General features: G+C 45.7%; 2 protein-coding genes and 1 non-coding gene across 3 annotated transcripts in view; 2 read left to right on the forward strand and 1 right to left on the reverse strand.

Moving 5' to 3' along the window:
- The first annotated feature begins 1,407 nt into the window (after positions 1 to 1,407).
- On the forward strand, positions 1,408 to 10,073 carry LOC143323947 (calcium and integrin-binding family member 2-like). Its single transcript, XM_076736140.1, has 6 exons — positions 1,408 to 1,693; positions 2,037 to 2,071; positions 4,534 to 4,645; positions 6,279 to 6,426; positions 7,286 to 7,481; positions 9,239 to 10,073. Exons 1-6 carry the CDS (start codon positions 1,643 to 1,645, stop codon positions 9,258 to 9,260), a joined length of 564 nt encoding a protein of 187 aa, XP_076592255.1. The 5' UTR covers positions 1,408 to 1,642; the 3' UTR covers positions 9,261 to 10,073.
- A 4,911-nt stretch (positions 10,074 to 14,984) lies between these two features.
- On the forward strand, positions 14,985 to 15,056 carry trnaq-cug (transfer RNA glutamine (anticodon CUG)). Its single transcript has one exon. It is a non-coding gene; the product is annotated as a tRNA-Gln (tRNA).
- Positions 15,057 to 22,105: 7,049 nt separating this feature from the next.
- hsd11b2 (hydroxysteroid (11-beta) dehydrogenase 2) overlaps positions 22,106 to 27,500 on the reverse strand; it is a 25,276-nt gene continuing 19,881 nt past the window's right edge. Inside the window, exon 5 of the mRNA XM_076736141.1 lies at positions 22,106 to 24,892. Within this exon, the coding sequence (XP_076592256.1) occupies positions 24,489 to 24,892 (404 nt within the window). The 3' untranslated portion in view covers positions 22,106 to 24,488. The remainder of the gene's footprint in view (positions 24,893 to 27,500) is intronic.

Below are 27,500 nucleotides of genomic sequence, written 5' to 3' on the forward strand. Positions count from 1 at the left end.
CAATCTTTCCTCCAGAATTAAATAGGTTGTTTGTAGTGACGTGACATTAAATTTGGAAGGGTTAGGGGGAGTGAAAACCACAATGGACGAGATGGAGGAATGGTTGGGTCCACAACCTCAGTACCAAAGTCCTCTGGGTTGACTGTCATTTTTTTTCAAGGGTGCGTAGCTTTTATAGTCCAAAGAGCAACAAATGTTCAGCGCCTCGGTGCTGAATGTTGACGTTTACGTTCTGGTTGTTGGCTAGGTTAACCGCTTGCAATTGTCCGGTGAAACGCCACTAAAGACATGGGTCGTCTCTGTTGGCCGTGCTGCTTGCAGCTGTTACTTTAAATCACCATAAATCACCATAGATTTAAAACAAGCTAACAGCTAATGTTACACCATTTCCACCATTACCCGACTCGGCTCCTCCCGATCGCAGACGGTTAACAACACATTCTTTCAGCATTTTTGGTAAATTTCTTTGTCTTTTACCATTTCTTCTTATGAACAACAACTTTAGGTACTCAATAAAAGCTCCTCGTGGTTCCTTGAAAATCACTTCCTGCCCTCCATGTGCAGCTCGGACCACAACCAAAGAGTGAGGTGACGTCAAATGCAAACAAGCTATTAAGAGAGGATGTGGGTGACATCATCAGCGACTGAGCGATGCCAGTGCCGACAATCAGGGTTGCCAGATTTGAAGAAAATCTTCTGTCTTCTGTCAGAGGAGAAAACATTTCTGAATCCTCTCTGACTGGACGACGTATTTTATAGTCAGCAGCTGTTACCAACCAAAAAAGTAGATTAAAATAAATAAATAAATAAATAAATAAAGACGAGTCGTCGTGAACAAAGATGAGATGCAGATGCAGCGCAGAAAGTACACGTAAACAACAACAACAACAACAACAACAACAGTAGTTCTGTTTCTTGGTTGTTGCCCATCATCACCGCATATAATGTGTGTGCGCGCGCTCTGCAGCATCGTCATATCCGTGCTGCCTTCAGGAGCTGACAGAAAAATCTGAATCTTCACCTCCGTGAACATGCTGACAGAAAAACAGATTCAAAGTGTTTTTAACCTCAGATCTAAATGATTGACGGCAGACGGAGATAAAATGTGAAGGGTGGGGCTTATTGACTTCCTGAAAAGTAAGATTATAACACAGAAGTCTCAGCTTAAAACAAGAAAAAGTACTTTGAAGTTATTGTCAAAACATTTAGGAATTATATCAGTTAAGAGAGTCATAATTATTTGAATTAGTTTGAACTGTGAAATATTGAATTCTGTTTATTTAAGTTTTCATGACGTCTTACTCATTCGTTGTGTTTGAACACAGATGGACGCACACACTCAAATATAATCATGTCCGATCTGGACATTTGACTCTTTCCCCTCTTGTGAAAGCAAGCTGTACGAGTAGCACCTGAAGGCAGCACGCTGCTCCCCGCGCCGCCTCCTCTCCTCGCCGCTGAGGCGTAAAAATCACCTTTTCCTCTGCGCTGAAACGACAGCTGAGAGCTCTGCGACCAGGACAGACCGGGATTAAACCCGGATCGGGCGTACATGTCGTCCTGAGTGAATGTGAGCAGATCTCAGATCAGCGGTGACTCGCAGTGTGATGCAGCTCTGTGATGGGAGAATCAGCCGAGCAGGATGGGCAACAAGCAGACAACCTTCACCGATGAGCAGCTGGAGGCGTATCAGGTGACGAACTGCACCGTGTGCGGCCTAAATGACGTTCATTAGAGCAGAGATCAGTTTTTCTCAGGCATGATGAAGATGGATGTCCTCTGGAGATCCATCGGATTAATTCAGGTGTTTGTCTGCAGCTCGGCAGAGGAGACTAGAGGAGACAATAGAATGAAGGCACGGGGCAGGATGTGTCTCCTGCTGCTGATTGGCTGAGCTCCAGCCTCCCCTGCATCCTGCTGCATGTGATGCTGCTGCTGCTGCTGCTGCTGCTGCTGTCCGGCTGAGCGATGCTGTGAAAGCAGATCCTCCCTGAGGACCAGCAGCCCTGTCTCACTCTCACTCTGTCTGTTTGCAGGACTGCACCTTCTTCACCAGGAAAGAAGTTCTGCGGTGAGTTCACGTCTTCAAACGGCTTCGTCCCGATGTCTGCAGGTCAGATGGTTGATGTTCGCTGCACGTGTGGACGCTGTGATGTCCACAGAGTCCCCTCACTGTGAACATGTTGGACTTTAAAGCTGGGGGGAGGTTCAGGGTTGGCCGGTGGACAGAGTGTCCTCGGACAAAACACTGAACCACAAACCAGGACCGTCCAAGGTGGCTCTCTGCCATGTCTGTCTCTGTTTGTCTGTCAGTCTGTCTGTATGTCTCTCACCCTGTCTCTCTGTCTCTCAGCCTGTCTGTTTCCCAACCTGTCTGCCTGTCTGTCTCTCAGCCTGTCTCTCTGTCTGTCCGTTTCCCAGTCTCTCAGCCTGTCTGTCTGTCTCTCAGCCAGTCTGCCTGTCTCTCAGCCTGTCTCTCTGTCTGTCCGTTTCCCTGTCTCTCAGCCTGTCTGTCTGTCTCTCAGCCTGTCAGCCTGTCTCTCAGTCCGTCTCTCTGTCTCTCAGCCTGTCTCTTAGCCTGTCTGCCTGTCTCTCTGTCTGCCTGTTTCCCTGTCTCTCAGCCTGTCTGTCTGTCTCTTAGCCTGTTTGTCTGTCTCTCAGCCTGTCTCTCTGTCTGCCTGTTTCCCTGTCTCTCAGCCTGTCTGTCTGTCTCTCAGCCTGTTTCTCAGCCTGTTTGTCTGTCTCTCAGCCTGTCTCTCTGTCTGCCTGTTTCCCTGTCTCTCAGCCTGTCTGCCTGTCTCTCAGTCCGTCTCTCTGTCTCTCAGCCTGTCTCTTAGCCTGTCTCTCTGTCTGCCTGTTTCCCTGTCTCTCAGCCTGTCTGTCTGTCTCTCAGCCTGTCTCTCTGTCTGCCTGTTTCCCTGTCTCTCAGCCTGTCTGTCTGTCTCTCAGCCTGTCTCTCAGCCTGTCTGTCTGTCTCTCAGCCTGTCTCTCTGTCTGCCTGTTTCCCTGTCTCTCAGCCTGTCTGCCTGTCTCTCAGTCCGTCTCTCTGTCTCTCAGCCTGTCTCTTAGCCTGTCTCTCTGTCTGCCTGTTTCCCTGTCTCTCAGCCTGTCTGTCTGTCTCTCAGCCTGTCTCTCAGCCTGTCTGTCTGTCTCTCAGCCTGTCTCTCTGTCTGCCTGTTTCCCTGTCTCTCAGCCTGTCTGTCTGTCTGTCTCTCAGCCTGTCTCTCAGCCTGTCTGTCTGTCTCTCAGCCTGTCTGTCTGTCTCTCAGCCTGTCTCTCTGTCTGCCTGTTTCCCTGTCTCTCAGCCTGTCTGCCTGTCTCTCAGTCCGTCTCTCTGTCTCTCAGCCTGTCTGTCTGTCTCTCAGCCTGTCTCTCAGCCTGTCTGTCTGTCTCTCAGCCTGTCTCTCTGTCTGCCTGTTTCCCTGTCTCTTAGCCTGTCTGCCTGTCTCTCTGTCTGCCTGTTTCCCTGTCTCTCAGCCTGTCTGTCTGTCTCTCAGCCTGTCTCTCAGCCTGTCTGTCTGTCTCTCAGCCTGTCTCTCTGTCTGCCTGTTTCCCTGTCTCTCAGCCTGTCTGCCTGTCTCTCAGTCCGTCTCTCTGTCTCTCAGCCTGTCTGTCTGTCTCTCAGCCTGTCTCTCAGTCCGTCTCTCTGTCTCTCAGCCTGTCTGTCTGTCTCTCAGCCTGTCTCTCAGCCTGTTTGTCTGTCTCTCAGCCTGTCTCTCTGTCTGCCTGTTTCCCTGTCTCTCAGCCTGTCTGTCTGTCTCTCAGCCTGTCTCTCAGCCTGTCTGTCTGTCTCTCAGCCTGACTCTCTGTCTGCCTGTTTCCCTGTCTCTCAGCCTGTCTGCCTGTCTCTCAGTCCGTCTCTCTGTCTCTCAGCCTGTCTCTTAGCCTGTCTGCCTGTCTCTCTGTCTGCCTGTTTCCCTGTCTCTCAGCCTGTTTGTCTGTCTCTCAGCCTGTCTCTCAGCCTGTTTGTCTGTCTCTCAGCCTGTCTCTCTGTCTGCCTGTTTCCCTGTCTCTCAGCCTGTCTGTCTGTCTCTCAGCCTGTCTCTCAGCCTGTCTGTCTGTCTCTCAGCCTGTCTCTCAGCCAGTCTCTCTGTCTCTCAGCCTGTCTCTCTGTCAGTCTGTCTGTCTCAGTGTGTCAGTCAGTGAAGCCTCTGAGCAGCTGTTGGATGATTGTGATGGACTCTTCTTCAGACGTTTGTGTTCCCTCTGGATGAACTGTAATGTCTTCAGTGATCGTTGGACTTCCTGTGTCGACGCTCTGAACTACATCACTGCTGTTTGCTAACGGCTGAGTGGAAAGAGTTGAGCTTTCAAATGTTGACCTGACGATGGCGCTAGATGAAACGTCAGAGGATCGCTGCAGTTATTACAGTTCATCCTGAGGGAACATGAATGTGTGAAGCACATTTCATCACTGTCATCGGTGTCAGCTTGGAGCACAGTGCTGGACAGGCTGAGACCTCCATGATGGAGCTGCACTGACTAAACACAGCAGCTGTAATGTTGTGTTTCCTGTCCTGTGCTGTGATGCAGGTTACATGGCAGATACCGCGAGCTGGCTCCACATTTAGTGCCGCTGGACTACACCAACAATCCCGACATCAAGGTTCCTCTGACCCTCATCGTCACCATGCCTGAATTGAAGGTATAGGCCGACAATTAGTCCTCGTGTCCACCTGGTGTCAACCTGTGCTCTGTGTCTGGACACGGATTTGTGATCCTTTTGTTATTTGGATTGTAACCACATTGGTAGGCAGGGCCAGTGGCAGCGATGCTCATGTATGGACTCATTGATTGATTGACAGATTAAGGTAATAGGAAGAGGCGGAGTCAGGTGAAGTTTGAACATGTTTTGTTTCTGCTCCAGCACATATGAACATGTCTGCTCTGTGAATCACTGCCTGTGTCCTGATGGGAGACATTCAGATTCTATGTTTTGTTAGTTTTGTTAGCTAGTCAGCGACAGCTCATTAAACAACATTTGATAGAAGTTAAAAACCATACTCGCTATAATAAATAGTGGATGGTGCCACCATACATCACCTACTGGTTTGTGGACTACGGCTTTGAGTTTGGCTTCACGGTCATTGCCATCGTGGTTTTTGGAGCAAAAAGTGACTACATTTGAAGGAGAAGGTGGAGCTGCCATGGTTACGCACTTCTACGTCTCAATCCGGATTGGATCTGATTGAGAACCTGAGGACACGCCGTGGTACTGACTTGTCAATCACAAGGCATCCACGCCCTAAAGCATAGCCTGCTTTATGGTCTATTTCATATTAAATGGGGCCATAATTTACTAAATGAGCATCATGCTGCACTGAAGAAGACGAGGGATTGAGACCAGAAACTCGTTACAAACCCTTTACTAAGCTAATAAATCAAGAGAGAAACAGGATCATTTTCTCATGAGCTTCCATACAGGTGGACTTCTTGGTGGCATTGCCCCCTGCTGGCCATGGGAAAGACGACATGTTTAAGGTACTTCCACACTCATGTACAACATGTTGTTTAATAAAATGTGACGTGGAGAAATCTGTCCCCTACCTTCGACATGTCCAGACTCGTCAGCACAGAAGCAGTTCTTGGAGGATCTGGCAGAAGCATCTTCCTGTGTCGGAACAAGGAGAACGTACAGACTCCACTCAGAGAGACTGACATGGGGTTTGAACCTCCAACCTTGTTGTTATGAGCTCAGAGATAGAAGACTTGTCATTCTGGTTGTGCTGGATGAAACATCAGAGGTTTTCAGTTCACGAACGTGTGAACCATGTCGTTAAAATGCGTCTAACGGATGTTTCTGCTGCTGCACTGTTGTTTCATCTTGACGTTTGGACCTTCTTCAGCCAATGATGAAGCAGGATGTGTTCCCTGCTGCTCCATCAGGTCCCGGCACACACGCTCAGTGTGGAGCTGTGACTTCACAGCACTGACCTCCAGACGATAATTAACATCACGATGTCCAGACAGAGAGCGCTGGGAGGATTTACAGCGGAGCTTGAGGCAGACCAATCAGCACTCACTACGTGTCACCATGACAACGCAGGGAGATGTGATTTAATGTTGGTTCGTACAGGAAACATTTGTGTAGTAAAGCGAACAGGCCGGCAGAATGTGTCCCTGATCAAGTCGTCTCAACAGAGCTGATGGTTACTGAACTCTGAATGTTCAGTAAAAGGTCGCGCACTGAGACAACAGAGAGCAGCTCAGGTCAGCTGTGGTGGACGACTGTTAGCATGTTGTCGTAAGCGCTGTTCTGTGTGTGCTTGTCATGACAGGAGAACCCGTTCAGAGACAGAATCGTGGAGACGTTCTCGGAGGACGGACAGGGGAACCTCAGCTTCAATGACTTTGTCGACATGTTTTCTGCTCTCTGTGAAACTTCACCAAGAGAGCTCAAGACCATATACGCCTTCAAGATATATGGTAAGATGTTTGCTGAGGTGGAAATCATGAGGATGGAAGTTAGACACCAGGAGGACACTCAGAACTGCTGGTTAACGGACATTGACCGTAAACGAACGTCCCTTCAACAGTAAAGCTACGGACGGCAAAGATGCAGGACGGGACTGTTTATGACGGTCACAGCAAATGATTGTATGTAATGAAGCAACTGTAATAGTAAAACAAACAAACAAAAACATACACACAGTGGCCACTTTGTTAGGTACACCTGGCAAACCTAATGTCCACAGCATAGCAGCTCTGTGCTGTCTGAGGTGTTAACTGCATGTTAACTGCATTATTGAGGTTACTGCAGTGTTGAACTGGGCTGCTGAATATTGGGAGGTGTTGCTAAAGTTGCCCCCCCCCCCCCCCCCCCACAGTGCCAACAAAAACTTCTTTATTTAATTAGAAAGGGATTTATATTAATGCGAAACCTCAAAAAATTGTCAATTCAATTCAATTCAATTCAGTTCAATTCAGTTTTATTTGTATAGCACCAAATCACAACAGAAGTTGTCTCAGGACACTTTCCTTACAGAGCTGGACCAGACCAAAGTCTTTACCTACAGAGACCCAACAGTTCCCTCATGAGCAAACACTTGGCGGCACATTATCTTATCTTGGCATTACGATGCTATACTTTCTATTAGCTCTAGTGTGAAGACATTTGTTCAAATTTTGGGATCTTCACTAGAATTTTAAATCAAGTTGTGGATTTAAACTGTGTCCCAGAGGTTCAGCTTTTCTTGTTGTTATATGTCAAAAGCACGTAATGTGACCATTAATGAAATGTTCATCAGCAGATTTTTCTGAGTGTAATCTGCTGGTTGTGGTCCAGACTATAACAGGGACAACTTCATCTGTAAAGAGGACCTGGAGAAGACTCTGAACAAACTGACCAAAGGAGAGCTGACACCAGAAGAGGTCACTCTGGTATGTGATAAAGCCATCGAGGAGGCTGACCTCGACGGAGACAACAAGCTCTCCTTCGCTGACTTCGAGAACATGATCTCAAAAGCTCCTGACTTCCTGAGGTATGATGGCTGTTTTTGATTATCTCTTATTATCTCTCAGCATTTCTAGGAACTTTGTCAGTTTTGACAAACACAAGAGACAGAAACGTGACGTCAGTTGTTTCTTTAAAGCCTAATTTATTCACAAACTTTACCGACAAAAATACCAAAATCACACCTGATCCTCACTCCAGGACGAGAGAAACTGATGATGCAGGTGCTTCTTCTTGCCCATTGTTTATATCCTGTATCTTTCCTTGACCCAATGATGTTTTCCATGAAGGTCAAGTACGAGTGGTTATCCAAGGAGGGCTGAATCAAGGGTAGTGGGACTCAAGAACGATTTCTCATCAAAGGGGCTTCTTCAGCTCTAACTGCCTGATGGGGTTTCCCTGGTATTTAATGTCTGTGGGGTCATTATCGAGGTCTTTGATACCACTTGGATCATTGCAGGTCCTGGCTGTGTAACGGCAGTCTTAAGAGTGGTTGGAATTACCTGAGACCAGGTATGAACAACAGTAGTTGGAGTTGTCACGTAAGGCCAACTGAGAATCTTTGTTGTTCTTTGTTAAAGCTCAGATAAAGGATAACCCTCAGATAAAGGACGCCATTGTAGGTGGAGGATAAGTGATGAATGCTCTGACTTCTACATCAGGAAACTAAACCACCATTAAGCAAACATGCGGCTCAACACAGGTACTCCAACTCCTCAGGTCAAGACTCAGCAGCTCACCTGCACCTGAAAGATAAGGGGCACTCAGGAGAACAGATGTTTGCAAGAGGAGTGAAGGAGGCTCTTTGTGTAAAGATAAAGATGACAATAAAGAGAAACCATCCCTCAATAGAGGAGGAGGTCTACGACACCACTTATCCCCCACCTACAATAGGTCCCTTTAACAACCGTTCGCCTGCTGTTACACAGCCAGGAGCACTAACGACCCAAGTGGCATCAAGGATAATGAACCCATGACTCCACAGAAGCTGAATACCTCAGATTCCACACCAGTCAGAACTGAAGAAGCCTCTTGAATGAGAGGAGAAACTTTTTCAAGTTCAACCCAGTTCCCATCGATTCAACCCTCCTGAATAGCCAGGACCTGGATGACTGAGGAGCTTGACAGACATCTTATGAGTGGTTAGGATGGAGGAGGACCTGCAGAGTTAAAGGTGAACGGGTGAATGGGAATGTTTGAATGAATGTCTCATCATTCAGACCATCAACAGCCTTGTTGTTTCAGGTACCAGGAGTCCAGTTTGAGATACAGAGGTGGAAGGTTTATCAGACGCAGAGCTCCACAATCAAGTTACTTCTACTGACAGTAGAAATAAAGTTTTCATGTTCCAAAGTAAATAAATGTTTCTCTGGTGTAAAGTGTCAGTCCCTCCACTGATCACAGCAGCATCACTGATGGATGTGGTTGCAGCTGTAATCACACCCAAGAGTTTTGTCAGAGTGGACCGACACACACTTCAGTACACTTTGACATCTCTGCAGCAATGTGAGAACACTCAAGGTCAGCAAAAACGAGACTTTCCGGTGGTGTTAAGTTGACCTGTAAATCTATTGGATTGGCCGAACCAACACCATTCAAACGCTGGATATTTCCCATCACAACAGCACTTAAAATGCCAAAACTTTGCTGCAAAGTCGGTCAATTTCATTGAGTTACAGTGATCAGTGGATTCTCTCTCAGGCCTGAAGTACATCTGTACTGAGACAATGTGAATCGTCAGTCTTGAAGTTGAACTCATCATGTTTTTTTTGTTCTCATCTGCAGTAACTTCCACATACGAATATGAGACTCTGCTGAGATCCGGCAGAGGACAGACGTCTCACTTTGATCCTGTTCCCAATCCAACTGGTCTTCACCCTCAGAGTCCACCTCCACCTGAACCTCAGACCCACCTCGACTCAGTGCCTGTCCTTTCTATCGCTGGTGGAGAGCCTTCCTCCCCGGCAGATCCCGAGACCTGACACGGACTCTGGTCTGGACTCACAGAAGCACAGGCATTTTCTTGCCAATTTAGCATCTTACAGACAGCGGGGACATTTCAGAGACAAAGTTGTTACTGCATGAAATGTTTCTCTTTAATTACTTCTAAACCGTTTGGAGGCAGATGAGGAGTCATAAACCAAGATGGGGCTATTTTTATACCAAGAGAGCATCTCTGCAGCAGCTCGGATGTCTCCTCTGGACTCTTTTGCTCTTCTGAGACACATTTGGAGACACTGGAGGAAACAGAACAGGGCTTTTCTGACTTCAGTGCTTTGCAGAAAGGCCAGATCCACTGACTGGGTTCTTTTGATAAAGCACAGTTTTAAAGGGCAAAACAGTGAAGAGCTATGCAATCTTTCTTCATGAAGTGCATGTTGTAAATTGCTTCTAGCTGTGGTTAATTTGTACATCTGGTATCGCGAAACGTTCTGGTGCATAATGACAATCATAGTAAACTGTAGTTCAGTTGATGGAAGGGCTCTCTGTCATCTCACCTGTAAACTTTGGCTTTGATAAAACTTTTCCTGCTGCCAACAAACCTGGTGGTACAGCTCTCACTAATTCAAGAGAAAAGGCTATGTGGCTAAAATCAAATAAAAGATTTTCTGTTGCTTGATGCTTCATGAAGCTTCTTATCAAAGAAATCTGACTCAGGCTCAGGTCATACAATGTGTCCTGTATCATCACAGTCCTGTGCTGAGAGACAAAGTGCTCCTCATTCTGCAGCTGAAAACCATCAGATCCAAAAGACAATTACAATTTGTCATTTGGCAGACGCTTTTATCCAAAGCGACGAACATATGAGAGTTTCATACAACACAAGCGAGGTTCTAGACGTGAGAGAACAACAAGAATAAGTGCCCTAACGCAACTTTCTGGTCCAACTGGACAAAGGTGCTACAAGACAATGCTACGAAGTAGTGCAAAAAGTGCACAGAGTTGATAAGAGTTTTCATCTCACCTCCCAGAAAGTGTCTGCACGGAAACACGACGCTTTTCTGTTGATGCATTTTTGAATTCGTGAAATCTCCAAAATGAGCTTCATGTTTTCTTTAAATCATCTGCAGACATAAAAACAGCAAATATTAAACTACAGTTTCACTAAAGGCCCTGAATTACTTCACAAACTGCACATCATGAAAACACTCCTCGTTCTCTTCACCCATGATGCTCTGCAGACAAAAAGTGTGTTGTGTTATAGTGCTACTGTCACTCTGCTTTAGGACTTACACAGATCGTGTCGTTGTGCTGAGCAGCTCGTGTACAGGACGTCTGAACCAAGTACTGCCAAACCAAAACCATCTAATCTGATTCAGTGCTGATATAAAACACACAGATGAGTTCAGATTTAAGCATACAGAGAAGGTGACGGTAGATAAGCTGAATATCCTCCTGCAGCAGCTGATGGTCTCAGTTTTCAGGCTGCTGCTCAGAGGTTCCCTAGTTTAGGTGGAGACTCGCTGCAGCACTGAAACACCATCAGGACATTTATCCTGATTACTGTGACCAGCCAACTGTGGTGACAACACCGTGTTCCTGCTGCTGCAGCACATTGGCCTTCATCTGCTGATCACACAGCCTGCTGCCTGCTGGACCTGCTGGCTGCTGGACCTGCTGGACCTGCTGGCTGCTGGACCTGCTGCCTGCTGGACCTGCTGGACCTGCTGCCTGCTGGACCTGCTGTCCGTTAGACCTGCTGCCTGCTGGACCTGCTGTCTGCTGGACCTGCTGGACCTGCTGGCTGCTGGACCTGCTGGACCTGCTGGCTGCTGGACCTGCTGTCCGTTAGACCTGCTGCCTGCTGGACCTGCTGCCTGCTGGACCTGCTGGCTGCTGGACCTGCTGGCTGCTGGACCTGCTGGACCTGCTGTCTGCTGGACCTGCTGTCCATTATACCTGCTGCCTGCTGGACCTGCTGGACCTGCTGCCTGCTGGACCTGCTGTCTGCTGGACCTGCTGGACCTGCTGGCTGCTGGACCTGCTGGACCTGCTGTCTGCTGGACCTGCTGTCCATTATACCTGCTGCCTGCTGGACCTGCTGGACCTGCTGCCTGCTGGACCTGCTGTCTGCTGGACCTGCTGGACCTGCTGGCTGCTGGACCTGCTGTCCATTATACCTGCTGCCTGCTGGACCTGCTGGACCTGCTGTCTGCTGGACCTGCTGTCCATTAGACCTGCTCTGCACTGGAGCTGCTGTCCACTACACCAGCTGCATGCTGGAAAAGTTTCTTTAATAAAACCCATGTGGCAGCATGAATTTCTGTGTCTTTCTGACATCTCTCACTGGATGTCTGCACATCATTTGATGCTCAACCTTGACATGGCTGACAGGTGACAGGTTTCAATCTGCCATCCACGGCCTCTCCAGCACCACTGAGAACTCTGCGGAAGCTGGGTGCAACACTAGATGACCATCTGTCCTCTGCTGCCAACATCCCTGCAGATTCTTTCTCCAGGATATTCAGGTACTTTAAAATTTACATGGATGGATGTTTGTGGGTGTTGCATTCAATTGTTGCAGTGTGTGTCAACAACCACACTCCCTCTCTGAGTCATCAGTCAGTCAAATCTAAACATGAAACACGTTCACAGATTGAATGTGACTGACATTTAACAGTGTCAATATTGCCCTATAACTCCAGAACGTGGTCCTGTTTTTAAGTTTTCCTCAGTATCACCGTGATCACTGATAGTAATGTCACTCATGAGTACAATGGTAACAGCAGCGACTAAGAGAATGACAACCTGCCAAACTGAGGTAAGAAAGTAAGAAGGGATAATAGTTCCAAACATTGCATTAATGTTGTTGCACTAGAGACATTTTGGTGACGTTGTTGAGGATCAGAACGTCCCACCGACATACTCGGTCTGCCAGTACCTCAAAAAGGGTTGTACTCTTGTAAAATACAAGCACTACATGACAAGAGTAATGGAGTAAATGCACTTTTTGGAACAGATGTGCACAGCTGTACAGACGCTGATGCATGTTTGACCATCAGTTTGTTGAGCTGATGCCTGTGAAAGCGTTTCTGTTCCCAGAACAGCGTCTCCTGTTTGCGTCACTGCGGGCAGATCGAAGTGATGAACGTCTGCAGCTTCCTCCTCTGAACACACCGATGGACCGTCAGCTTCAGTTACACACTGATCTAATATCAGCACTTTACTCTGCTCTCTGTGTTTAAATTAAGACATACAGGAAGTCTGTCTGGATTCTTCTTCTGCAGGTTTTTAGCTGAGTTTAGCTCAAACACACACTGGTGTTGTACTGGTTGTGGTTTCCTGCATCATGGTGGTTTCTTTCATTGGACAGATCGATGGATGGACATGGATACGAGTGAACATGTGACTCTGCTCCTCAACATTAACCACTGCACATGTTCATAGTCACGCTGTTTGTTCAGTGCTCTGTCTAAATGTCCGACAGCCACAGAGTTTACATATGTACTGTGTTTATAAAGTGAAGAAGAGAAATCAAATACGATCCAATATTCACATGAACGATCAATACTGACATTAACTTTGACCACATTCAGAAAAACCCGTGTGTTGCTGTTGCTTATTTCTGTTCTCAGTAGTTATGAGATTATGGTGAGGGAAAATGTTCCTAATTATTATTATTATTATTACTATTATTATTATGTGCTCCTCTCATATTTCATGTTAAGATTTCGTTTTCAGAATCACTGATTCATATTTTGGCTTTTGTGAGTCAAATGTTGAAGTTTGATAAAAAAAAAAAAAAAAAAGAAATTAAAAAACAGAACAGACAGAAGAGAGAAAACAGGCTCCTCTCACACAATCTGCTGTGTTACACTGACACCTGGTGGCGGGAGGCGGAACTGTCACCTGCAGACACTCCTATAAGAAAAGACTTTATTGATCCCACACCAGGGAAATTAAGTCGTCACAGCCAGCCAATAAAAGAGTGTGTTTTCATAGCTGGAAATAATATTATTATGATCTCAAAATCAAAATGCAGATTTCTAAATGGGTAACAGGCGTCTCGTAGAAAATAAACTAATGAATTAGTGAATTAATTAATGACCAAGCAATAGCTAAACAAGCTGATAATATAAAATGATTAACAATGATGGTCATCATTATGCGCAGAGACTGTTATTTTTAACATTATGAGTCTGTCATTTTATTTCATTTTAAGGACGTGTTTGTTTTCCCAGTAATACAACCAGAAAAATATTTCTTCCTCTCAGAATATTGTGATACCGTAAAGACTCTGAAGACTTCCTTTCTCTGTTTACTTATAAACACTGTAATTATTATTGACAATGTGACGTTATAGCCTATTGATGTCTGTGCTGACACAGTGAGCAATAAGAGGCTAACATGAAAAAATATCTTGCATGTTGTTCTGCACGTGTCTCTAAAATCAAGGAATCCACCAATAGTTGAGGTCAAAACTTTAATGCCTGTGCTAATTCAAGTCTTGGTAGCTTGTGTCTGTGTTCTACTCGCTAACAGTTGCTGAGCTGAAGAAGGCTCTTGGATGCGAGGCCAAATAATACCTTCATCTTCACCGACAACAAACTGTTGGACAACAGAACTTGAATTCAAATTCACAGACTTTAAAGGTTGAGACAAAATGAAGAAAACACTGAAGATGAAAAATAACTTTTACAGCAGTAAAATGAGTCTTGGCAGACATCAGTTTGTCTCATCATGACGACGTGCATCATGACTTTCACGGTCCTGTCTCTTCTGTCCATGACAACACCTGGATCACAAAGCTTATCCACCGATCGATGCCCACCTGTTTTCACCACATTACTGACTACGAATTAAACCTAAACGAAAAGTTTACAAAGTTTTCTGTGTATCTACACACACACACACACACACACACACACACACACACACCCCTTCCCCCGCCGCCTCACACCCACACCCCCTCCCCCCCGCTGCCAAACACACATTCCCCCCCACATGGCCACACACAGTCACTCCCACCTATTGGAGGAGAGACTGTGAGGACACTTCTTTCTGACCACCTTCACCTGCACCTTCTGTGTACTTAACATTTAAGTATACACACAGTACTATTGCATTTTATATATATTATATATACGTTTTAAATGCTGACTTTTTATGTCCTGTGAGTTTATTTTATCTTATTTGTGAGTTCATTTTATCTTATTTGTGAGTTCATCTTATTTTATTTTATTTTATCTTATTTTATTATCTTTTCTTTCTAGACGGGGGTTGCAATGCAAATTTCATTGACAGGTCCATGCTCAGTGACAATAAAAGCAATCTTGAATCTTGAATCTTGAACATTTCTTCTGTAACTGAACCTCCGGGAGGATGTGACGTCAGACAGACGTTCAACAGGGCACTTCAAAAACAAAATGAGTTCGTCTAAGTGCTTCCGATGAGTGCGTGTTTACATGAATTAGGTGAGTGATATTGAGAGCTGATGACACCCTTTAAAAGACTCGAATCGGAACATAAACACTAAAACAGTGAAGATAAATCCGTGTTATAACCTGAGACCGACGCCTCCTCGTCACCTGGTTCCATGGTGTAATGGTTAGCACTCTGGACTCTGAATCCAGCGATCCGAGTTCAAATCTCGGTGGAACCTGTGTTTATTTTCTTCGCAAAACTACGTGACTGACTGGAAAAAACCGAAAGAAACAGAAAATGATTTAATAATTAAGGTCTCATCAAGAGCAAAAGTAAATGTGAACAATACCAAACGAACTAAAACTAAAGAACACGTCTGTACAGTACAGAAACTCTATGGACGCCCTTCAGACGGCTGTGATGGTGACGCTGCTCCAGTGCAAATCAGGAAGTATAAGCACAAAGGCAGCCCGCACAGCACCCCCTGCTGGACAGGCGTGAAACTGAAAATCTAATTTTATTCTGTCCAACAATCTCGAAAACCTTTTGAACAGTTTCTGTTCATGTCGTGTTTTTTGTCTGTTTTTCAGGCCTGGAAAGTAACTAAGCTGCCAACATTTCTCATGTATTGGACTTAAGTACAATTACATGCACTTGTGCTTTAGTATTTGCATTTTAAGCTACTGTATGCATCCAGTTCCCTACATTTCAGAGGCAATACTGTTCTTTTTACTGCACTACATTTGTCTTTAACAGCTTTAGTTACTTGTTGGATGAAAATTTTTTAAAGTGATGTTAAGGGTTGAACTACCAAATAGTAATGAATAAAAAGTCTTCTTCTTCTTCTTCTTCTTCTTCTTCTTCTTCTTACTCAAAGGTCCACATCTGATTTTCATTCCAGGTTTGGAACCACTGACGACAGCAGAAAAGCATTTAATCAGTTCCCTCTTGTGATTGGGCAGCACGAAACTGAGGCAGAGGAGGCTCAGACACTTCATCATTTTATCATTTGAATCGTTGGTTTTCACATTCGATTTTATCTCTGGTGTTTATTTCATTTTATTGTTTTTTTATTATTGTCATTGTCAGTCTTGTAAAATTTTCATTTCTTTTTCCTTTTCCGTATTTGTCAGTGTTGTTTCAGTTTTGCTATGAGAAACACTTTGGGCTGCACGTTTGTATGAAAGGTGCCATATAAATAAAGTTGAGTCGAGCTGAGTTCCTGCTTTTGTTCACAGTTGTTCTTCCTTCCAGATTAGGACTTAAAGGGGAAAATACATTCCTCTGAAACAGTGACCAGGAGCTCTGAGGCAGAAAACACTCAGAGTGATGCTAAAGAAATGAGAATAAATGCATTTCTGGTCACCTGTCTGTCAGGATGAAGGTGAGCTGCTGTAACTCCCAGCATGCTTTGACCCTTCGCCTGTATAGTTTCTGTGTTAATGAGCAGCAGCTGACGTAAAGCTCAATAAGAGCACAGAGGAGAAATGAGCTTCGACTGTTGTCTACATTCACAGAACTGCAGAAGACACGCAGCCAAAGTTTCTGCGCCAACACATGAAGAAATGAAGTGACTCTGTTACAGATGAACTGAGCGAACCTCAGAGAACTCAGCTGACTTCATTAAACTGTCACGTCTCGTTAATTCTTCAATAAATCACAACTTTCTGTGAGATTCGCTGCAGTTCATAGGAACATTTAGGTAAATCCTGTAGTTCTGCGTGTTCTCCAGGAGAAGATGATATCAGTTTAATCTGATTAGCCTAGCGTTAGCACAGAGGCTGGAAGCCACAGAACAGCTAGCATGAGCAGTGTTATGATAGGTGTTTACACTGGCCTGCCAACTTTCCAGTTTAGTTTGGAGTGAGATTTGATACCAGTGAAGTTTATGAGAAGGCCTGATGTGACATTACCCACCGCAGGAGTCCAGGTCATTTTGTTTAAAAGGTTCACAATCTGAACACATTCATAGATGAAAAGCCAAGACAATAATCATGCTCAGTTGTCAATAAGTATTATTGATCAGCATACTTGTCAACCTCCAGACATCATAGGCTAAATCAACAAATCAAATCTGAATTTCTGGATCTTCCCTCAGAAAACTGCTGATTTCAGAGGCAGTTTTCCTGCTTTCTAGTGAGTTTGTTTGTTGTAGAGACGGGAGGATGGGAGACATTTAAAAGTGGGACTCTCAGGAGAACCTGCAGGGTTCATGTTTCTACACGTACAAACCCTGCACTGGAAGCAATGGAGAAGAAAAACACATCATTCAAAGACAGGCGATCCTGCAGGAGAATTTAACGAGATAACGAGATTTTATTCAACTAGAAAAGATGCCTAGAAAGAGAAAGACGGAGCCTGAGAAACAGAAACATCCAAGGAACGAGTTCAAGCTCAACTAGTTTGTTTAAACTTGTCATATTTTTCTTGTTGATTAGGTCAAAGGTGCTTTCACACATACCCACTGATAATAAGACGAAGGCAGTTCTTCTTGACACCTTGGCAGCTAAATGAAGCTATGAACCAGTGGGGACTCGGACACGGTGGACCAGCATGGACTGGCATGGACAAACAGGTGGAGGAGTGTGACAACAGCTACGCTAATCAGACTGATCTTATGTGTGGGGAGGGCTGGACTGGGACATACACCGATCATGAATGCTTCTTTGACGTCCTTTTCCAGGAGTTCAGGGACTGTGTTGAGCGCACAGACCTCGTATGAGGAAATGAACAAACTGGTGGTCTGGGTGACTCTTTAAGGCACTGGTTAGGGCACTGATGTTAACTGACATAGACTCCACCGTAGAAGGAGCAGGTGTGGAGGAATCAGCAGCTTGAATGTTGCATCCTAGTGTTGCATGACCTTCCTCCCTGGTTGAGGAATGGTCTTCCTTTCTTCTCCACACCTTTGGGAAGGGGTCCGAGGGTGGTTGGCTGGATGTAGGCTGGTTTAAGGGTGAAGGACGGTGGGGGGCAGGGCACAGAAAACGACAGGGCTTTGTTTATTTGGAGCTGGGGGGTGAGATGCTGTTGCTGGATGGGCTGGTGTGCCACACACGTCAAAGGGGCTGAGGGCAGTTTGCAGTTCCCAGCAGGTTCCAGCAGCAGGATGAGGAGGAGGATGGTGTTCTTCTCTTCAACGCTGTGGCCGTGGTTTGCACATGGACACAGCTCTGGGAGGTAACTGGAGCCATGACTCAGCTCGGTTGTCTGTTGACTTAGGAGCTAGACCTCTGAAGGCTAAAATACTCCATCTGGTTAAATCTGCAGTTAAAAGCAATCAAGATCTAAAAAGCGCATCGTAAAATTTTGGACATTCCTCTAAACTGCAGGCTCTTCAGAGAAGCTGACTTGCAAAAACCTTTAAATATCATCAGTGTGTTTCCCGCCAGAGGCTCAGTTGGTGGAATTTCGTCTTCAGCAGAAACAGGTCAAATGAGGCGAGAGCAGAGAAAAGTGTGTGTTTTAGGGGGGCGGGGGTATAACTTGGAGGGAACAGGGTAATAATAAATCAGAGTGCTCTGTGTGCATTTGTGTGCTTGTTGTTGAGTGTGAGTGAAAGTTAAACTCAGTGACTCAGTGATGCAGCCAGCTGGTTTCCCACAGAGCTTTAAACAATGTGAGTTATTTCCATCACTTGGCTCAGAGCTGCTGCTGGGGGGGTCCAGGCTCCTACACAGACCACATATTTTAATCAAGGGGAACATTTGGACTCGTCTCAACTCGCTCCCGATGGAAACGAGCCGGATTTCCTCAGCTGCCGGTGTGCCAGAGTAAACGGTCACACACATGGCGGCTGAGCTGGAGGTAAGGGCCGACACACACTCCCAGTACACACTGGGTTTGTCCTGTGGGTTCCAGTAAACTGCTGGGTCTATGACAGTGGAAACATGGACCCCAGAGAACTCACGGGAAGCTGCCAAGAGCTCAACCCACTGACCCAACTGCTGCTGGACCAGGTCCACTGCAGACCATCTGAGGACACACACCTGGTTTTATCAAGACGAAGATTTCCAAGAAACCAGAAAGACAAACGTGATTAAATCTTCACGACCCCAACGTACAAACTGAGCGTGAAACTCACTGGCATTTTTCCTCATGTTCAGACTCAAACCAGCACTGGTGATGACAAAAATATCCATTTTTCAATACATATTAATTCTAAATATTTGAAATGGTTTCAATACTCACTTTCCACAGTATTGATAGACTGGTAGCAGCTGTGCTTTCTCCTTCTCTCTCTCTCACACACACGCACACACACGCACACACTCAAAAATACTACACTGACCTCTGTAAAGACTCTTGAGGCATTAAACAAGATGGCACAGTGAACTGACCGAGGTCGTGTGTGTTGTGCTGTTGTTGGCCCAACAGCCATTTATAATTGTCAAAGCTAAGCTAAGCTAATCCCCTCTGAGCTACCAGGCCTGAGGAGTCTCAGAGTTTCAGTTGAGAGGAAGCTTCTTTGACTGTGGAAGAAGTATTCAGATCCTTTAAAAAAGGAATATTGAAATAGTAAAATTAATAATACCACACTGTGAAAACTGCTGCCGTGCATTCAAAACCTCACTTCACTAAAATAATGGATTATCAGCAAAATATTCTTGAAGTATGCAAAGTAAAAGTATTCACAGTGAAGTAAAATGTTCCCTGTCAGTGTTTCTCTAATCTGTCTGAACTGGGGAGGGTATTATGGGTGTACTCAAGCCAGAGGAGTTGTTGGACCAATAGACGGGTTGTCTTTGTCTTTGTTACCTCGCTTTCTGGCGAGTGGTGAACTGTTGCCCCCAGACAGAGACTATGTTGCTGGGGAGGTCATGCACACAAAACACATGACACATCATAATTTCATGGTTTGGTGGTGGGTAAAATTGGCAAAAGTATAAACTGAAAAGTCTTTGAAAACCAGCCCATAATAGACAGAATAAGCATGTAGTGTCCCCGCTGGAGGACCTGAGAGCAGAGATTGGCAGGGACAAACAGGTGATCATTAGGACATGTAGTGGGAGCAGGACATTCAGTATGGGAGCGCTCTACTTTACCTCAGTGTCCCAAGTAATGGTGACACGTCCCAGAGAAAGAATCCCTTTGGGTTATGAGGGAGAACTTTGTGGTTGGAACTCGAGGGACAAGGCGACCGCCTTGACCTCCTGAGAACCTGGACAGTAAGAACAGGAGGAGTCAAACGTCAATAAACAATGCATACCTGGCTTGATGGTAACTCTGCCCTTTTGCTAAAAGGATGTATTCCAGACCAGACCACAAACAGCTGCTCAAACCAGTGCCTCCACTCCTGCACTGCTGGTTTCACCACCAACAGATCAGTTCCCTGTGCTGTAGTTCAGCTCAGCTGGGGATAGCTTGTGGGAAACGGTCACACGGCTAACGTTTCGGGTCCACTACAGACCTCTGGGACAGGACTGCAGATGGACTCCATGCTTGTGGCGAATGAAGATTTCTTGCCGACCTCCTGCTGTTGTTGCTCGTGGCACCGAATGTCCGGGACTGAATCTGAGTTGGCAGTTGTGCTGTCAAGTCTCTGAATGAATGGCAGGCTAGAAGCCAAACCATAACACAGGCGGGTTAAGGCAGGGGGTCAAAGATCAAGAATCAGACGATTAGACAAACAGGCAAACATGCCTGACTCCAGGTGAGGTGATGCAGGCCAGGTGGGAGTGACAGGATGTGAATGACAGGACATGATGTGTCATGAGAACAGAACAGACGGAGACTGAAGGTGGCTGCTGTCCTTTGTTTTCAGATCAAGACTCAAGCATCTGAATACTTCCTCCACCGCTACAATCACTGAGATGATCTTGTCATGAATATTCAGTGTCACAGAGAGTTACTTTAATGGCACTTTGGTGGTGTGATCAGGACAAATCATTTGAAATGTGAGAATGTGTCTTCATTACAGACTCAATCTGGAGTCTGTAATCTGCTCCAGGCAGTCAAAGAAACGTTCCCTTGTTCAGCCATTTTTAGTGTAATGCTGTGGTTTGGTTTTATTCCGCAATAAACGACACACAATCAGAAATTCACCAAAAGTAATTACACTTCAAGTATGAAGGTTGTAAAATAAAGTGGTTTGTTGTTCACTCAATTTTCAAGGTCATTATATATAACCAAGTTTTGGGTGTGTGGGCTGTAATATCAGCATTACTGATGGAAACAGAGCAAAGTGAAAAACAGTAACTTTGACAGAACATATAGAGGCCTGTCGACCTGCTGCACACATCCTGCTAGAGAGATCTGGGAACAGCAGGACCACAGGTGGAGCAGCAGCATCTCCAGCAGCGGAGATGCTGCTGCTCCACCTGACCACTCCATAAAAGACGGCTGCTGCCACCAAAGAGTCAAAAAGGTCCTGAGCAGCGCCACCTGCAGTCCAACAGTCTCTTCAGCAGATCCAGTCTGATCGGGTCTTTTGTGCACAGTGCGTTTGTGTCGCCAGTCTGGTCCAGTTTATTGTTCAGGTGAACACTGAAGTACCTGTCAGATTCCATCACCTCGCTGTCTGTTCCCTGGATGTTCACTGGTGGAGGAGGATAGTGCTTCACCTGCAGACGTCCACTACCAGCTCTTTGGTGTCCCTGCACTCATGTGGAGGCGGTTCTGCTGGCGCTGATCCACAGACAAATGGACCCGTTCTCTTAATGTCATCCACATCTGTGATGAGGCTGGCGAATGTTCTCATATCTGGTTAAAATACACACATAGAAACATTTTGAAGTTGCCGTTCAGTGCTTGAACTGGATGGTTGATGTAGATGCTGATGGTGTTAAAGTCTGTCGACCACCTCGTTCTCACTTTCATAGTGAGGTGATGCTAACATGCACGAGGCTTCAACAATGCTCTTCTCTGTGTAGTGAAGACGACAGCGTGTTGAGCTGTACAATCTCCTGAAGTCCAACGTCCAACTTGTTGGAGTAGAAGTTTTCTCTGAGATCCTTTTGCACATTTTTTGGATTTATGTGTTTCTGGATGTTTCTTGTTAGGAGCAAAGGTCTCTGCTGTATTTAAGTTGCTTCATTGGTTGTGAAAGAGTGAATATGAAAGCAGATGTGCTTCAGTGAAAAAGGCTTCGATGTTAGAAAAGACGACCTGCTGACATTTAGAACAACAGGGCCAGAAGAAGAATGTGTCATTTTCATGGATGTACATCTAAAACAGATGAGCGTTGAGTCTGTGTTCGCTGTGTTGTGGTCGGTGCTCTTAATCAGACAATATGACAAAAATCTGGAGGATTTAACCAAAACCAAAATACCCAAACAGACACCAGACTGAAAAAGTCGACTTTATTTCTATCAAAGAATGAACCAAGTGAACATTTTACATCGTATTTTTGTTGTTTTTTGATTTCCTTTAAATACAAAATTCACAGTTTAAGTGATGATACAGGAAGAGATGCCATAAATAGTTTGATTCACAAACAAACATCGGGCTGAAAAACAAAGAAAAACCAATAAGAATAATGGGGGAGATGAATCTGGTGAGACAGACAGTTTCCACAGACCTCAGAAACACAACACACTCGCTGTGCAAACATTTTCAGACACACTCACTTCCTAACATTGTTTCTGACTCTTATCTACAGCACAATAAATAGACCTGCATTTGGAATAACGTTGTAAAATTGAGGTTTGGATTTTGTCTGATTTATCACATATGAAAAAAATAACTGCTACATGCTTTATTCATTTTCATACATTGAATCACAAAAAAACACAACAAAAGATGAAGTAACATTCAAAGATCCTGAAGATGAAGATAAACTTTTCAACATGTTTGTTTTCTGACAGAAACGAGAAAACTGGATTTTCTGTCGTCAAGCAACCATCAGAAAAATGTTTCTGTGGTTTATTATTAACAAACCAAAATATAAATGGATTATCTGGTTTTCAGGTGAAACTGCTGAGGCTGTTAAATTACTTTTTTAATGCTGAAAAGTGAAATGAGAAATTAAAAATGACTTTTGGTTTACTTCTATTGATCTAACCTTTAGAATAAAAGCACGTTTTTAAAAGTTGTATGTGTGTGTGTGTGTGTGTGTGTGTGTGTGTGTGTGTGTGTGTCTCAGTGTCAGTACATAGTCATGGCCCAGCTGTTTGTCAGTACATAGTCATAGCCCTGCCTGCTGACAGGATTAGATTTTAAGTGGAAACAGCAGCTCTGCAGCGCCCCCTAGTGTTTCTAAGCGATATTATTGTTGTTAAAGACAATAAGCACACACAGACTCTGAACTTGTTTCCACAATTCTTGATCAAAAACACTTTAAGAGAAGAAAGAAGCACCTTCAGAGAGGAGCTGGAGGGAAACTGTCATCATTTCATGGAGTGATAACAGTTTGACTATTGCTTCAAACAAGTAACTACAGCAGGAGTTGGTGTCCGGGTGGAGGCGAGTAGAAGGAAACATCAAGAGAAAAACTGTGACTTCATTCATTCATTTAGTCTATAATGAAGACATGAATGCAGATAGAGTTGGTGCCAGCAGTCAGCCTTCATTTCCCAGGCGATCGTACCTGGTGGCAGACTGAAATGGAAGCTTATGGGAACCAGTCCAAACACTGATGGAGTCATTATTCTATAACATTACACTGTTCAATCAACATTTATGATGATATGTTCAATAAAAACAAACTATTTATTGCCACTTTAAATGAAAAAAGTGTAAAATTTCTCTGCTACATTTATTATTCATCACTTTTGTGCTTTTATTATGAAGGTAAGATGCCTAAACAGGAAGTGTGATATTCGTACTTATATATGTGTCTGATAAGCAGACCTTCCCCTTTGAAAATCACATAAAGTTCATATATTTTGGTTTTGTGAGATAAAACAAATGAGATGACTGAATGTGTGCTTTTGTTTTGAAATGATTCAGTCTACTTCCTGCTGTCGCTCTGATGCAGAAAACAAACAGTCTAAAACACAGAGTGTCAGAAACCTGTGGGCCGACGGATGGAGGCGTCACTACAGCAGCTCGTTTTACTGAGTGCGCTTGTTTCAAGGCTCCTGACGTCTCACACGGGTGGAGTTTGTTCCCATTTTGTGCGACACCTCCCGCCTGTTCAGCCTACGGTGACGTCTGTCAATGAAGAAGCTGCTGATTTTACCCCCTGGGTTGTCGTACGTGTTGAGATCTGAGGACGCAGCGACACCATCGGACGTGCACTAACAGCCGTGCTGATGCACTTTGAAACGAACTCACTGTCACTGTGTTTTTGGCTGAAGTCTGACGTCACTTGTTCAAACAAGCTGCTGTAGTGTTGATTGATTCTGCCGATCCACCATCTTTATCTCGTCTTCCTTTCCTCTGTGTGATGAAGGCACATGAAGTCAGACTGACTCTCGGTGTGTGTACAGTACAGCTGATCTTACCGACGGAGGTGAGGCGTTCTCTGATTGACCTGTGGCTGCACCGCTACCTCTACCAGACCCCGCCCCCTGACCTCCAGTTGTGTCCCCGCCGTCCACTGGGGGGCGTCACGAGGCCAGACAATACAGAAACAAACAGAAACCATTTTGGTGCATCTCCATGATCCCTTGAACAGTTTAAAAACAGCACATAGAAAAAGACAGGATACAGCTCTATGAGTGCGTTACAGAAGTGGTCCTCTATCTCTGCAGGATTATACCATCTGGACGTGTCTACTGTCTCTCAGCTACTTGAGTTTCTCCTCATTGTTGTTGTTGTTGTTGTGCAGGCTGAGGTTCAGGTCAAAGCCTGACTGCTTCCTCAGAGCACGCGGCATCAGCTTCTTCTTCAAAAACAGCTTCTGGAGGAAGCGGTTGCTGATGCTGAAGGGGCAGTAGTTGTGGATGAAGTACATGAGGCCGACGCCAGGCCCGGCGAAGTAACGGACGTGCGGCTGCGGCGACAACAGCGCCTGGACGATGGCGTCGATGACAGGGCTGAGGTCGGTGTTGGCCTGGCTGGCGTAGGTCTGGAACAGCTCCTTGGTCTCGGTCACGTAGTCCTCGCCGTAGTCCTCGAGCAGCGACGGAGACAGACTCTGCAGCAGCTGCTTGTGTTGCTGCTCCCAGTAGTTGTGGTTACTGGACTGACCTGCAGAGACAGCAGAGCTCAGGGTTACCACCAGTGTTGACTAGCCCTGGCTGTTCTGGGGCTGCTGGTTATAAACCACACTGACAGGAATTCAGTGGAATCATCATTTTCTTCGTGTCAATATGCGCTCTGTTCATCTCATCTTTATTCAGCTTAAAGACTTTAAAGAAACACGATGAGGACATCAACAGACTTCCCAGCATGCATTGTTTGAGAGATCAAACGCTCCAGAGACTCGTGTGTTTGTAGTCTGAGGAGCAGAGATGGTGACGGTGGAAACTGTTTCATACATGTGAACATAATGAAGGTGTTGAGTTCAGTGATCTTTGTTTGTCAGTGTGAACAAACACTTTGATGAACAGGTTTTCTCGGCTCCGTTACTTTAACTCAGTTATAACCCCAACTCTGAAATCATGCAAGTTCACTTCACTAAAGTCAAGCAAGGAAACTTAAATTTAAGCATACAGACGTCCCAACATGTCCTCAATGACAGAATAAACTGTTGAGCACATATGACTTTTGGAGAGTCCCAGTGTCAACTCATAGTTACATCCAGTAACTATTTAATGCACTTTGCAGAACTACTCCAAAAAGTTGGATGCTGGTCAGGTTTAGGAAAAGATCCTGGTTTGGGCTTAAATAAGTGTGTCTTTGTTATGTACGTGACGTGACATGAACAGCGGTCCTGTGTTTATTTGATAATCCAACATATGTCCCCGGGGCCGACCGACAGGCCTCTTGTTTTTGGGCAGGACGGACTGAAAAGTCCTGTTTGTTTGGAAAGCTGTTGTGTCTGTGTGGTCTGTGGTGGTCTGTGAGGTGTGTGGTGGTCTGTGTTGGTCTGTGTTGGTCTATGAGGTCTGTGGTGGTGGTCTGTGAGGTCTGTGGTGGTCTGTGAGGTCTGTGTGGTCTGTGTTGGTCTGTGTTGGTCTGTCAGGTGTGTGTTGGTCTTTGTTGGTCTATGAGGTCTGTGGTGGTCTGTGTTGGTCTGTGGTGGTTTGTGAAGTCTGTGTGGTCTGTGGTTGTCTGTGGTGGTCTGTGTTGGTCTGTGGTGGTCTGTGAGGTGTGTGTTGGTCTGTGAGGTCTGTAGTGGTCTGTGTTGGTCTGTGAGGTCTGTGTTGGTCTGTGGTGGTCTGTGAGGTCTGTGAGGTCTGTGTTGGTCTGTGTTGGTCTGTGAGGTCTGTGGTGGTCTGTGGTGGTCTGTGGTGGTCTGTGAGGTATGTGAGGTCTGTGTTGGTCTGTGAGGTCTGTGGTGGTCTGTGAGGTCTGTGGTGGTCTGTGGTGGTCTGTGAGGTATGTGAGGTCTGTGTTGGTCTGTGTTGGTCTGTGAGGTCTGTGTTGGTCTGTGGTGGTCTGTGAGGTCTGTGGTGGTCTGTGGTGGTCTGTGAGGTATGTGAGGTCTGTGTTGGTCTGTGAGGTCTGTGGTGGTCTGTGGTGGTCTGTGAGGTATGTGAGGTCTGTGGTGGTCTGTGAGGTCTGTGGTGGTCTGTGGTGGTCTGTGAGGTATGTGAGGTCTGTGAGGTATGTGAGGTCTGTGGTGGTCTGTGGTGGTCTGTGAGGTATGTGAGGTCTGTGTTGGTCTGTGTTGGTCTGTGAGGTCTGTGTTGGTCTGTGTTGGTCTGTGAGGTCTGTGGTGGTCTGTGAGGTCTGTGGTGGTCTGTGGTGGTCTGTGGTGGTCTGTGAGGTATGTGAGGTCTGTGGTGGTCTGTGGTGGTCTGTGAAGTCTCTTGGCTGACCTTCAGTTCAAAAACACTGCATCCTACACTTCTCATGATGCACCTGGATCAGAGCCTCTCTGCAGGTGAACAGCCAGGTGTGCGCTGCAGATCGGATGTTGGACATCAAACGATCCTTTTTGTTGAAGGCTTCAAGAAATGTTCCAGTTTTACTCGCTCGGCTGCTGAAACAGAGCTGAGCTGCTGACATCTCTCATTCTTCTGCCTCAGTGTGAAGTTTGAAGCAGCCGACTTGATTTCACAGCGCCGGTGCCGCGACCAGGATCTCAACACAAAGTCTGGATCAAGTTCATCGTCTCGGTCGGCCGTCGGCCAAACCGAGCCGCTCCAGAGGCCAGCAGACTAACAGCAAGATTAAGAGTCTGAATGCAAACCTGTTCCTTCGGATTAAAGTGAAAACAGCAGGATAAAGTGTGCCCAGCTCGCTGTTTACACCACCGCCGCTACGTCCAATCAGTCGTCACTGATTATCTAAACAGTCCTCTCACTGCTGGCCTCTGCCGCTGATCCCGAAATCTGCTCTTCATCTCAACATCATTATCTCGTTAAGTTGTGGTTTCTCTGAGAAACTGAAGCCTCCTGAACACGAGGACCGCAGCGCCGTGACTTAACAACACGATGACGCCGTGTTTTTCAAACCCACCCTGAGAGTAAGAAGCGAGGAGAAATGAAGGCTTTCTATTGGCCAGCAGTCTGGCTCTAATCACATCCATCCATGGTGATGATGGTGAGCCCCACATGTGGTTCTCATCAGGAGAATCTTCTCAGCAGCAGGCCAGAGTCGTCCGATCAGTCTCAGTGTTAATGAGAGCTGCCTCCTCTTCCTGTTGCTGTCATGGCCTCCAGGCCGTGTCCATGGTGGTCTGGACACG

The sequence above is a fragment of the Chaetodon auriga genome, chromosome 1 (genome assembly GCF_051107435.1).
Source record: "Chaetodon auriga isolate fChaAug3 chromosome 1, fChaAug3.hap1, whole genome shotgun sequence".
NCBI classification, from domain to species: domain Eukaryota; kingdom Metazoa; phylum Chordata; class Actinopteri; order Chaetodontiformes; family Chaetodontidae; genus Chaetodon; species Chaetodon auriga.